Here is a 14025-nt window from a genome sequence, read left to right as displayed (position 1 = left end):
TGCACTGCTGAGAATTGCAAAACCAAATTCTGTATGAACACATTTAGGTTTCTAAATGAACATCACTAATAGGCAGATCCATGAAATTAACATATTAGTTACTTAATATCAAACTTCTCAATTAGTATGCCTTTTCTGCATAAATTTTATAGCAAATATCTAAGACTTATGATTAAATTCATAGAGATTCATATGAGGTCAGTAATCATGTTTTAAAAGGTTAGTTTAATATTCATTATTAGGCAATATTTGGTACCCAACTCCTCATTCTCACACAATGGCTTTCGAATGCAATCTACTGTAGGCAGGAGGACATTAGGACATGTAAACACTGATTCTAGCTGTAAGTCCAAAACTTTGTAACAAAACCAAAACCAGATAGCAAGACAGGAATCAAGGGAATTTGAGCCACATACTTAAAGTTGCCCAAAAATATGACGGACAGGGGGGGATTACAGGGGGATGACCAATGCAAACAGTGCAGCAACTGCCTCCCCCAAACATTTTTTGACACACAAAAAACACACCCTGCAATATCAGAAACATACTATTTAGTACATCTAATTTACTAATCTCCCTTCAAAAAAACTATTAGAAGTGATAAGACTACGTTTTAGTCTATAGTAAAACAAGTTATACTAGAATAGAATGTTAATGCTAGCACATCTTTAGTTATGCTCCTGATTTTCTTCTTCTGATTTCTGACTTAATGTAGAAACAATCACTATCTGCTTGGGCAGCAAACATATGACATTTTTGTTTAGAATGAGAGAAACAGTTACAAAATAGAGAATAAAATATCTGGAGTAATATAGCTGGGACCAAGATAATTGAAATTACAAGTTAAAATCTGACTAATAAATGTACAATAAAATCAAAGAAAACCAAACAAACCTATTTTTAAAGTAAGAACACTAACATATGAACTTTAAAACTATGATTCTAGTAACTAAGAAAAGCAAATATTTTTACAAGCGAAGGTGGAGTATCAGCTATATGCAGATGGCAAGAACAAGAACATTTCACGTTTTATGAGAAGCTTAAGAGCAGAACTCCTGAGAAGGCCTCATATGTCATTCCCATTGCAGCATAATTAACTGCTTTCTCCATTAACCACGCCCACTTCACATTTCTCACCAATCAAACAAAACACAATTGTCATCACATGAGAAAAAGTTCTCCCCAGCTAATGTGTTAAGAACAAACAGCAAGTGATGTCCAACGTTTCTTGGAGAGAGAACAGATTTGCCAGTTCTTACAGAGTATCTACAGGATTTAAATTTTAACTATTAGAGCTTTGAGTGGTCAAGCAGCTCTTTGCATCTCTGACCTAGTAAAACCTTTAACCCAAACACTCGGGCAATCTAACCAAAGACTATTAGGAGCAACATTATCCCATTACTAAAACAAAACCAAGTGGGAAATGGCTGTGTTTGAATAAAAAGCTGCACCTTGTAGAATGGGATTGCCTAAAGTTTAAGTGGCACTGTAGGCAAGGGAAGGATTAATTTACACAGATAAAATACCACCATGCATTGTCATTTAATTTTTTCCATTTAATGCCATTGCTTTGTAGTATTAATCACATTTTTATTGGAAAGCACTGTTTTTCTTTGTTTTTTTTACAAAGGTGCTATATAAACAAGATGTTATGAGATTGACTGATGCTGTGTATCTTCTCCCCTCGTATACATAAAACGCGTAATGATAGGCTGGAGATGAAACTGATTATGCAGTGATGACAGATGTGAGGAATGTGAATTATATGTTTCATGAAATTAAAAGCTATAAGAAACTAAAGACTCACTGGGATTACATTCAAATTATTATTTTTCTCTTGAGTCTGCAAAGGCAGTTTGCCTTTAGGAGGCCTAAAAGTGAAAATGATTACTTCAGTGTGAGCTATACATTTTAAATACTGTAAATGTTGGAGCCTGTTAGAACTGTGTGTGTGCGTGTATGTGTGTGTGTGTGTTTGTGGCGTGTGTGTGTGTGACAGGAAAATAGACTTTGTTCCAAATTGACAGCAGCAGTGCAGACTGAGATTAGACTGCTTCCAGCTCAGCATACATCACACAGACTCCATTTTAAAAACCCACATTTTACGTTCTGATTTCTGTAATCTGAAACAATCCTCGGCTGAGCATATCACCCAGTCACTGTGTGAGAAAAACTAAGTCAATAAACAGCTCTCGCAACAAGATATATTGGAAAACTATCTCCATCCATTTTCTCATTAACCTTATATGCTAAATCTTAAAGATTTTAACATGATTTTTTTATATATTATATGTCTGAAAGTTGCTTATTGTATGCAAGCTCAAATAAAAGATTTTGAGCTTTTAAAAGAAACATGTTTCTACATGTTTTTCATGTTTTACAGGTATCCTGTTTTATACAAATAATGATTCATAGTTTGCTTTAGGTTCCTCACCACAATATGTTAAATGAAGTAAACTCAGCTTAAACTAATTTAAAAACAATACCTAACAATTAGCCCCATTTTATAGGGCAGCTGATTATATAATATTTGGCTTCATGAAGTCATATTATACAAACTGCTTTAAAGACCTACACAAAAAAGGGCATTATTTGAAGTTTTGGAAATGTTTACAGTGGTGGTTATGAAGAAAATTTGACAGTCTTGATCCATCATTCATTTATTTTGTTCCCAAGCAGCCAAACTTTCTTAAAGCACAATTGGTGAACATTTTTCACCAATTATCATTAGGGTTTCAAGGTATGAAAAGGTTCCTAAACAGAAGGCACACATATAACAGATTACTTAGAGGACAACAGACACCCTGTTACCAGCTGCAAGTCACAAAGACACAAAAATATAATCTGATTTAGAGCATTTTAGTGCAAGGAAGGTAATTCTCAAAGAGCTATTAGCTAAAAAACATGGGATACAGAGTCTATTTCATCTCTTTGAAGGACTGTTTTCCTTTTTCTGAAAACTGCTGTTTCTTATCTTGCCACGTGTGTTATCATATCTTGAACAATGTTTTATGTAAATCTAAACATTTTTTGTAAAAGATAAAGCACTGCCACTTCTATGAATTGTGCAAGACACACCCCTGGTCTGTATATTGTGTCAGGGTGAAGGGTTTAAAAAGTAGCAGCTCTCTTGCTTTATTTTTATAGTATCGACCTTTGAACATCTGGGGCAAAAAGTTCAATATTTCAAAGACATTCTGTAGGTGCCAGCCAAGTGACAAATAATTATCAGCCTGCATTTACTGCTTGATATTGCGTATTCTTGTTATTAGGTCATTGCTGCAACATCTCATGAGCACTTTGCCAATTCTGTAGCACTGGTGTCCAAAAAAGTTTAAAAGAGATAAAATTACACATGCCACAGTATCAAATGCAAAGAAAGGCATTGCTGGAGCTTTCTTTACTTCAATGGTTCTCAGCAGGTTAGGAATCCATCATTTGAGCACGACTAATTTATTTAAAGCTGCATATTGGAGATGGGAATAACAAAAACATGACCTTTAAATAATGTTCATGGTGCTGGACATGTTTTTTAAGGCTTGGCATTTGTCCTGTGGCTGACTTTTCCTACTTTTTTCTAGTAATGTAAAAGAACTGAACAGAAATGTAAGAAAAATACAGTCCAAAGAAAAATTATAAAAAACCTACGTTAAAAGGAGTATGGCTATTTGGAAGCAATTATTTTTGTGTTGATTACACTCTTTTTGGTTTGACCAGGATATCATAATTTATTCTATTTCATAAGAAACAAATGACCCAAATTGGGGATCGGAAGCACTATAGGCGACAAGGGATATGGATGGAACATATTATACAATTAAATAACACTGTACACCATGAGATTGTTTTCATTTTCTCAGAATTAATCGAAAATACTAAACAAGCTAGAGAAAAACTGCTGTGGTGTTTTATGAGTACATGGGAACAAAATGTTTTGTTTATGGTTAGGATATAGAGGCAAAAAGGGGAAAATATCAATGTATATTTATGGAATGAGGTTATGAATTACCAGAAGTGTATATTTGGCCAGAGAAGAAATCTTTGCATAGAATCGTATCAAGTATTTTTGTGATGATGCTCAAACAAAGTGCATAATGACTGAAAGCCATTTTTATAAAACAGGCCTCTTAACAGATTAAACACCTCCTACACATCCTCTTCAAAAAAGGCACAGCACTTAATACATAAAAAACTCTTTCAACAGGTAGTAGACAAGTAGGACCAAATGAATGACAGGAAGTTCTCACCTTCCTTAGCAGGAGGGATTGTGGGTGGTGGAGTCGTGGTTGGGGGCTTGGCCGGTGCTTGTGTTGGGACTGGTACTGTGTAGAGACACACACAAACACAAACACATAAAGATATGAAAACCTGCAGTCATGACTCCATCATAAAGCGATATGCCAAATGATGTTACAAATAAGTTTCCCTACTATAAAAAACTACACGGTCAGGCAGCAGGTTCCAGACCTCAGACAGCTCACACAGTCACATATATGCTCATACAGAAAGTGTAAAATAACTACATGCAGCTCTGTGATTGGAGCTCCTATATAATTTGGTGCACTGATCACAGCGTCAGCTCTAGTCAAAACCCAAAACCTGCTGTCTCTGCTCTCAACCTCTCGATTACTGTGTGTGTGTTCCACTTCTCCTACAGACACACCACATACACACACTTGATGCTTTCAGAGCTGTTTAGGCAGTAAATCAGCAACCTGAGGCTGCGAATCACTTGTGATGGCAGGTAGGGAGCGCTCAGTAGCGGCTGCCGGCAGCAATGGGGATAGTCATTTGAGGAAATGCTCAGGCTTTCATTTGCATCAAAACAAAGCCATAAATCATCCAGGAGGCACTCCATAGAGCCGGAGTGTGTCTGGGAGCAGCCTAAAGCAAACAAATATCTGTTTTTTTTTTTCAGACAAAGAACTTTCTATCTTGCTGCCTTTCTGTTTAATCTCTCTATAGGTTTTTTCATTACTTCTTCACCCTCTTATCTAAACCATCTGTAAACAGACAATCTAGTCCTCCTTCTGTCTTTTCTTTGTCTTCATCTTGTGATAAATGAATTTAGATATTTTCATCAATAGTTTGGAGTTTGGAATTTGCAAACCATTGAATGCAATAAAAGCAACCATGCGGACGTGTAACTTTACATTAATAAGTGAAATGTGCAAATGAGGTCAGGAAGTAATTAGGTCATTAGCAGCCCTTCACTGCTTACTGAGGAGGTAAGCAGTCAAGTTTGGAGTTGGCACCCCTTATAAATGAACTATTATCTGGATTTTCTGAGGTGAAATATGGAATGGTATACACGCATGCAATAAAAAAAAGAGCAATTATAGTTTTGTCTTTTATAGACAGATGGTCAAGAGGGATACATTTAATGTGTTATGTTAAAATCATAAACCTCAATCTATTTTTGGGTGATTTTATGTGATAGACAAACACAAATTAGATCACTTCAACACCCCATTTCCACAGCGAAGCTTGGTGGTGGCAGCATTATGTTGGTGGGATCCTTTTGTTTGGCAAAGGAAGTAAAACTATATGATTAATGGCAAGACGGATGGAGGTAAATATATGGCGATATGTGGAGAAAATCTGTTACAAGCTGCCAAAGACTTGAGGAAGGAGCAAAGGTTCAACTTCCAGCGGGACAACCCTAAACATGTAACCAGAGCCACAGTGGAAAGGCTTAGAACAAGAATATGTATGTGTTAAAATGCTCCAGACAAAGTCGAGACGTGAATCCAGTTCAGTAATTTGTGGAAAAATTATGATCAAAGTTCACAAAATGAGTGTAAGCTATTTTGCATAATAGAATGGGCAGAAATTTAATTCTCTAGATCTATGAAGGAAGTAGAGACAGACCCCAACAGGGTTACAGCTGTAATTGCAATATAAGGAACCTTAAGAAGCACAATCATTTTCCACACCACAATTATTTTGTACTCAGTGTAAGTCTGTCACATAAAATCTGAATGAAATACTGTATTTTGAAGTTAGTGGTTGCAGTTTGACAAAATATAAAAAGAGTAAGGTGTATGTACTGTACATGGGGCCATACTAATCTTTTCAAGTTACTGATGTAGTTTTTCCTTTAAAATGAATTACAGGTATCATGATGTGTAAAAATAATGGCTGGGGGGAAGATTATATATATTCTAAATAACAATACACAAACCTTTTAGGGATAACTTTGATGAACTAATTAATAGAATCTTTTTTTCTTTTTATGTAACTCAAACTGTAATAGAAACTAAACTTCTTGTTGTAAATTGCCCCAATTTATTGAAATCATGCTCCATGACGCTTATGGCAAACAAAATGACAAGGCAGCCCATCCGTCCCAACAGCCTCCCTCCTTCTCTGCCTCATCTCCAGACACTGGCTCTTGATTAGTGTTTGGAGCTGCTGCAGCAGAACAAAAGGCTCATTCTGAAAGACGAACGAGGACTCGGTGCTCCCACAAGGATAAAAGACGTTTTCTGGGGAAAGTGACGTGATTGTACTCCAAGCTTCTCTTCTAAACAATAACAGCCGACAGCAGTTTGAGGATGTGTACGTGTGTGTTGCTGTTATATTGTGATCACACCTGCATGAACATATTCAAATGGGATTTTTGACAAAACGTGAAGAAGGCAAATATACATGCAGACGATTTGCACATGTGAAGCACATCTGCACTAAACATCTGTCTTCTGAACCGATTTAAACTTTATTGCTAAGGAAAAAGAACAATATATATAAATATAACTAAATCTTTTGAAAAACACACTAAATCAAATACTTTAATTGTGTCTGAGGTGTTGGAGTTTGCGTTCGGATTTTCTTACATGTCTTCACATTTGCTGTGACTGCAGGTCCTTCGGTCCCATCCTGCAGCTGAGAATATACACTGATCTTATATTCTGTGTTGGGCTTCAGGTTGTTGAAACAGTGTCTGCTGGCTCCTCCGCCAAGCTTGGTCTCTTGCTTCTGACTACCTGCAGTCACAACACAAAGAATAAATTAACTATCTCTTCAACAAATGGTGATCTTTCTGCAGGATGTTATTTCTGGAAAAATCTGAGAATCAAGCAAAAAACTGACATCATAAACTACAAACATACAAACCCATCAGAAATGTAGGGTAAAACAGTCAACAAACAACCATTTTTTTACTTAAAATTTAAGAGTATAACAACATTTCTAGTGGTCATCACTGATCACAAGTTGTCTTGGAAACCATATGTATGTCATGTTCAGACTAAAATGTCAGTCTTTTGCAATATAGAATGAAGTCCAAAACATTGTAAACACAAGTTTATTATGGACTTTATGTTTCTTTATGTTATGAAGCGAATAGTTTCATGTATTACATGCTGTCCAGACGTTTGGGGAAAAAATAAAATAATCACAGGTTTTCATGATGCAAAAAGGAAATAAGATTTAAGAAAGCAGTCTATTATGCAACCACTCTCAATTTATTAAATATTAAAAATGCCCTTTCCTTGAACCTCCACCTTAACGTGGTGGAGGGGTTTGAGTGCTCGAATGATCCGAGGGGCAATGTTGTCCGAGGCTTCAATGCCCCTGGTACGGTCTCCTATGGCAAACAGGCTCTGGGTGATGGGTTAGACAAAAAGTGGTTCAGACGCCTTCATGTAGACCACTAGAAGAGGCATGTGATGTTGCACAGTACGGCGAAGCCAGTGTTCCAACCTTTATTAGGGACCATCCTGTCTCTGTACAAGTGAGACCTGTTCCAGGTGCAGGTTGGACTCCGACAGGGCTGCCCTTTGTCACCGGTCCTGTTCATAACTTTCATGGACAGGATTTCTAGGCGCAGCCAAGGGCCAGAGGGGGTCTGGTTTTGGGACCAGTGGATTTCGTCTCTTCTCTTTGCAGATGACAAGGTTCTGCTGGCCCCCTCTAGCAAAGACCTACAGCATGCACTGGGGCGGTTCGCAGCCGAGTGTGAAGCGGGTAGGATGAGGATCAGCTCACCTATGGCCATTAACTTTGGGTCATGACCGAAAGAATGAGATCCCGGATACAACTGAAATGAGCTTCCTCCGTAGGGTGGCCGGGCACTCCCTTAGATATAGGCTGAGGAGCTCGGCCATCCGTGAGGAGCTGAGAGTAGAGCCACTGCTCCTCCACATTGAGAGGAGCCAGTTGTGGCGGCTCGGACATCTGTATCAGATGCCTCCTGGACGCCTACCTCAGGCACGTCCCACTGGGAGGTGCCCAAGGGGATGGCCTAGGATATGCTGGAGGGACTATGTCTCTCGGCTGGCCTGGGAACGCCGTGGGCTCCCCCTGGAGGAGCTGGAGGAGGTGTATCAGGAGAGGGAGGTGGGCGTCTCTACTGAGTCTGCTTCCCCCGCAACCCGGTCCCGGATGAAGCGGAAGACCACGAGTACGAAATGCCTTTAAGTTGAAACATTTTCATGTTGCTTGAATAATGCTGAAGGAACACAATACGCTTCCAAACTGTAAATTTTAAGTTAAGTGTTGCTATCAGAATTACCTTTGTGACCGGCAACAAACTTCTTAATTTCTTTGCTCGGACAATATGTTGAGCATATGATCTGTTTTAAATAATCTGTTACCCTCAACAAGTACAATAAATTAAATAAATAAATAAACGGACCAAAACTTATCATTAAAAAAACATTGAACATTATTTTTGTTGGTTATTGTCCCCCATAGCTGAGAGTTTGAATTTAATATCAAAAAGGAAAATACTAATCTGAGAAAACCTTTAATTTTGCATTTTTTTTACACAGGTCAGGTGAGATATTTTAATAATAAAAGGTGAATTATGAAGACACATATTGATAAAATGCAAAAAAACACCGTCCACACAAGTGGATGTGCTAACAAATAAGGTACACATATTTCTGCAGAAGTGTCTAAAGGGTAAATTGATAATGGATTTCAGCAAAACTGTAACAGAAGCACTTTTAAGACAAATTGTCAACAATTTCCGTTATTTCTTAAAAAAGTTAGGTTTATGTGTTTTTATGTCTAAACCTCATCAGATAATTAAAAAAGCTTGCTGTAAAACTAACAATATAACAAAATATAATGTTGATGGTTTGAAGATCGATCTCGTCTGACTATCCCAAAGAAAAGAAACAGTGTTTGCAAAATCCAGCCAACAAAATAAAGTTCAGGAAAATCAAATGATCTCAAACCTCTTTAAACCGGTTTATTTCATCAACGCTCTTCAGAAGCATTAAAGGATTTATCCTGATATACTTATCAACCTGCGTTTGAAATTAGTTTTATTTTCCTAAATTTACTTCCTTCTGTCTCACTTTATAACCTTCCATATCAAAAATGGGATAAAAAGCACATTATTCCAGTTTCTCCTGCAGCAGATACATCTCCAGGGTAATTACATACCAGCTGTGGTGACATAAATCCTCATTTACTTCCATTTTGTGTGTTAAAAGAACCAATACATTGGAGCTCCCTGAGGAAACGCAGGGGGATATGTGGCTTTTATGTGACATTAATGATGGCAGTGGTATTGCTGAAGGCCTAAAGGTGATGAATAACAGCCATTACTTTCCTATTTGGTGGATGACAGCTGTATTAAAAGACAATCTTATCTTTGAGGCGGTGACTGAGAGGTGTACCCAGGAAATTGAATAAAGGAAACGCCATCTGTTGTTTGATGTTATTTTTGTGAGTTGGACTATTTTATCCCTTCCAAATGGGAAAATAGACAATTATTTTAGTTTCAGGCTGCAGAGAGTCTGTGCCAAGTAAACTGCTATAACATTTGCAGAATTGTTTGTATATGATGACTCTGCATTTGTTTTGGACATATGCAATAAAATATCACATTAAACTGCAATAGAAACCAAATAAGAGTTTTATGAACACTGGAGGTAATTTGAAGACATTTAGGAAAGAAAACATATTTTCCTTACAAACATGCTGAGCCAGATATTGACAGATTGTAAAGCAAAAGAATGTAGAAAAACTAAAGGGAGCTCAAAAGACGGTGCCTGTGAGTGTGAGTGTGAGTTCATTGATCATAAAAAAATATATATGCAAACTCGTTAATTGATAACTGTTTTACTTATTTTCCATTTTGACAATGTTTAGGGAAATTATATGATGATAATATCCCACGAACATCTTATGTTTTGCCCAATGGAGACCTAAAAGTATAAAAAAATAAAAATCATAAATTTATATTTTGCACTTCTTTTTGTCGAAGATCCCGTGTGTGTAACACTATGCCTGTAACTTGGATCTCCCTCTCCCCAGCAGCACTCACCAGCCTATTCTGGGGGATCCGAGAGTATTCCGGGCCAGAAGAAATACAGTCTCTCCAGTGGTTTCTGGGTTTGTCCCATGTTCCCTTCCCAGTAGGATGTAATATGAAAACCACAACAAAAATGCCAAGAAGGCAGTCTGATCAGACACCTGAACCGTCTCAAGTAACATCTTTAGAGATGGAGGAGCAGCATATCTCACAACCACAGGTAAAAGTCAGAATATGGAGGGACTGGTAAATTCATCAATTCTGTTTTTTTGTTCAATACCTTCTTCACCACGAGAGAATGCAGCAGTATCTGCAATCCTGCAGAGAAATCATGTATCCATCCTAGATAAAGACAGCAAGACACCTGAACTCCTGTGCTTGAAGTAAGACTGACACTGAATCCGTGGGGAGCAATCCACCTTTTTCCAGTTGAGAACTTTAATATTGGAGAAGCTGAAGGATTGTAAGAGCCAATAGGGCCAAATATGATCTGAAAAAAGCTAAGATGGGACTCTTAGCTTTCCATACCAGACATTTCCCTCTCTATGTTGTCCATGAATAACACTAACAGGATCAGTGACAAGGGGTGGTCCTGGCGAAGTCCAGTCAGACTGGAAGCAAGATTGACTTTGTGCCAAGAATCCGGATACAGCTTATGTCTTGGGTATACAAGGATTGGGTAGCCCATAAAGAAGGACAGGTACCTCACATTCCTGTAGCAGCTTCTACAAAACATGCAGTGGGTCATAGTCTGAAGCCTTCTGAACCTCAACAAAATGTGTTTACCAAACAACTAAACTCCCATGACCATCTCAGTAATTCCATCAGGGTAACAATCTGGTCCAATGTACCATAGCCAGGATGGAAACCACACAGCTTCTCATGAATCTGAAGTTCAACAATGAGTTGGGGCCTCATTTGCAACACCCTGAAGTAAGTTTTTCACACTGTCTGGTCCCCTTTCCTAAAACCTGGAACCTCATGGAAGTCTGACACTCCTCAGGCATTGTACCCGTTCTCCCAGTCCTTGATGCAACATTGTAGAGGCATGTCAACATTGTCCAGAGCTTTCAGCATTTTGGATCAGAAAATCTCTTGTATAACATCTTACATAACTTCTGAAATAAATTAAAACTACAAGAGATTGCCATTCTCTTTACATCCTTTTCCATATGTCTTCTCTCTTTTGTGGTGGTAAATGCTGGGATAATTGAAATAAAATTCTAAATTTGTTTGATAGGGGTCAGATTGCGAGTTTGGACGGTGTACCCCACATTTATAGAAAAACCCTGTTAAAGATGTGGAAGAAGGTGACTGTGGCTCAGTAGGAAGTGTAGTCAGTCATCTTACAATCAGAAGGTTGTGGGTTCGATTCCTGCTTCCTCCTGTCATACAGGTCCTTCTCAAGAAATTAGCATATTGTGATAAAGTTCATTATTTTCCATAATGTCATGATGAAAATTTAACATTCATATATTTTAGATTCATTGCACACTAACTGAAATATTTCAGGTCTTTTATTGTCTTAATACAGATGATTTTGGCACACAGCTCATGAAAACCCAAAATTCCTATCTCACAAAATTAGCATATTATTAAAAGGGTCTCTAAACGAGCTATGAACCTAATCATCTGAATCAACGAGTTAACTCTAAACACCTGCAAAAGATTCCTGAGGCCTTTAAAACTCCCAGCCTGGTTCATCACTCAAAACCCCAATCTTGGGTAAGACTGCCGACCTGACTGCTGTCCAGAAGGCCACTATTGACACCCTCAAGCAAGAGGGTAAGACACAGAAAGAAATTTCTGAACGAATAGGCTGTTCCCACAGTGCTGTATCAACGCACCTCAGTGGGAAGTCTGTGGGAAGGAAAAAGTGTGGCAGAAAACGCTGCACAACGAGAAGAGGTGACCGGACCCTGAGGAAGATTGTGGAGAAGGGCCGATTCCAGACCTTGGGGGACCTGCGGAAGCAGTGGACTGAGTCTGGAGTAGAAACATCCAGAGCCACCGTGCACAGGCGTGTGCAGGAAATGGGCTACAGGTGCCGCATTCCCCAGACCTGGGCTACAGAGAAGCAGCACTGGACTGTTGCTCAGTGGTCCAAAGTACTTTTTTCGGATGAAAGCAAATTCTGCATGTCATTCGGAAATCAATGTGCCAGAGTCTGGAGGAAGACTGGGGAGAAGGAAATGCCAAAATGCCAGAAGTCCAGTGTCAAGTACCCAGAGTCAGTGATGGTCTGGGGTGCCGTGTCAGCTGCTGGTGTTGGTCCATTGTGTTTTATCAAGGGCAGGGTCAATGCAGCTAGCTATCAGGAGATTTTGGAGCACTTCATGCTTCCATCTGCTGAAAAGCTTTATGGAGATGAAGATTTCGTTTTTCAGCACGACCTGGCACCTGCTCACAGTGCCAAAACCACTGGTAAATGGTTTACTGACCATGGTATCACTGTGCTCAATTGGCCTGCCAACTCTCCTGACCTGAACCCCATAGAGAATCTGTGGGATATTGTGAAGAGAACGTTGAGAGACTCAAGACCCAACACTCTGGATGAGCTAAAGGCCGCTATCGAAGCATCCTGGGCCTCCATAAGACCTCAGCAGTGCCACAGGCTGATTGCCTCCATGCCACGCCGCATTGAAGCAGTCATTTCTGCCAAAGGATTCCCGACCAAGTATTGAGTGCATAACTGTACATGATTATTTGAAGGTTGACGTTTTTTGTATTAAAAACACTTTTCTTTTATTGGTCGGATGAAATATGCTAATTTTGTGAGATAGGAATTTTGGGTTTTCATGAGCTGTATGCCAAAATCATCCGTATTAAGACAATAAAAGACCTGGAATATTTCAGTTAGTGTGCAATGAATCTAAAATATATGAATGTTAAATTTTCATCATTACATTATAGAAAATAATGAACTTTATCACAATATGCTAATTTTTTGAGAAGGACCTGTATGTCAATGTGCCCCTGGGCAAGGCGCTTAACCTCAAGTAGCCTACCGATCTGCGTGTCGGTGTATGAATGTGTGAGTGTTAGTGAGTGCGATTGGATGAACGTGGCTCTAGTGTAAAGCGCTTTGAGTGGTCTGTATGACTGGAAAGGCGCTATATAAGTTCAGTTCATTTACCAAAAAGCCCCACATACCTGGATCTTTTACTGCACTAGCATAATGTGACACAGCAAAATCCTGGAGCATATTTATTTAGTGGGGGGAAAATGACACAGCATGAAACATTTTAAGCAAACGTCTTGGCACCCCTACTTTTTAAAACCATAATAGGGGAGCAATTCTCCTAAAACGTTTCTAAAGGCCATCTAGAGTGAGGCATCATATCATTAACTGTTCCCTTTAGCACACCTTTATAGGACTGTAGACTGAGGTGGCCATGGAATAAGTTTTTGTGTCAGAATAACTGTCTCTATTAATTTAGCTGTATGTTTGATGACAGCAGGCACCAGATTTTAACCTAAAATGCTATGGTATTTCAAAAGGTTTGGGAATACATGCACTCTTACAAGCTGCCTTTGGGGTCCTTGGAAGAGAAACGGGCTCCCAGATCCTTCATCATGCTTAATAATGTGCATCAGGTACTTTTCAAGATATTCATGCTTTGTTTCTTGGCAGAACTATCAGGAGAGTTTGACTGAATGACTGACTGACAGATAGAAGATGAAGACTTGACCAGAAACTACACCATATCTAAGAGCTTAATGGTTAATTAATTATAATATTATAAAAGAATTAC

The 14025-nt window shown here is 38.6% G+C and overlaps 1 protein-coding gene across 6 annotated transcripts in view; it reads right to left on the bottom strand.

The window, feature by feature from the left end:
* Nucleotides 1-14025, bottom strand: part of LOC124879176 (collagen alpha-1(XIV) chain-like) — a 262372-nt gene that overhangs the window by 128445 nt on the left and 119902 nt on the right. For all 6 annotated transcript variants that reach the window (XM_047383584.1, XM_047383586.1, XM_047383590.1 and 3 more), the window contains 2 exons: nt 6837-6986; nt 4248-4322 (listed from right to left, as the gene is read on the bottom strand). In XM_047383584.1, the coding sequence (XP_047239540.1) occupies nt 4248-4322; nt 6837-6986 (225 nt within the window). The remainder of the gene's footprint in view (nt 1-4247; nt 4323-6836; nt 6987-14025) is intronic.

The sequence above is a fragment of the Girardinichthys multiradiatus genome, chromosome 13 (genome assembly GCF_021462225.1).
Source record: "Girardinichthys multiradiatus isolate DD_20200921_A chromosome 13, DD_fGirMul_XY1, whole genome shotgun sequence".
NCBI lineage: Eukaryota > Metazoa > Chordata > Actinopteri > Cyprinodontiformes > Goodeidae > Girardinichthys > Girardinichthys multiradiatus.
Note: the sequence above shows the minus strand (reverse complement) of the source record. Positions and strands in the feature narration are given on the sequence as shown.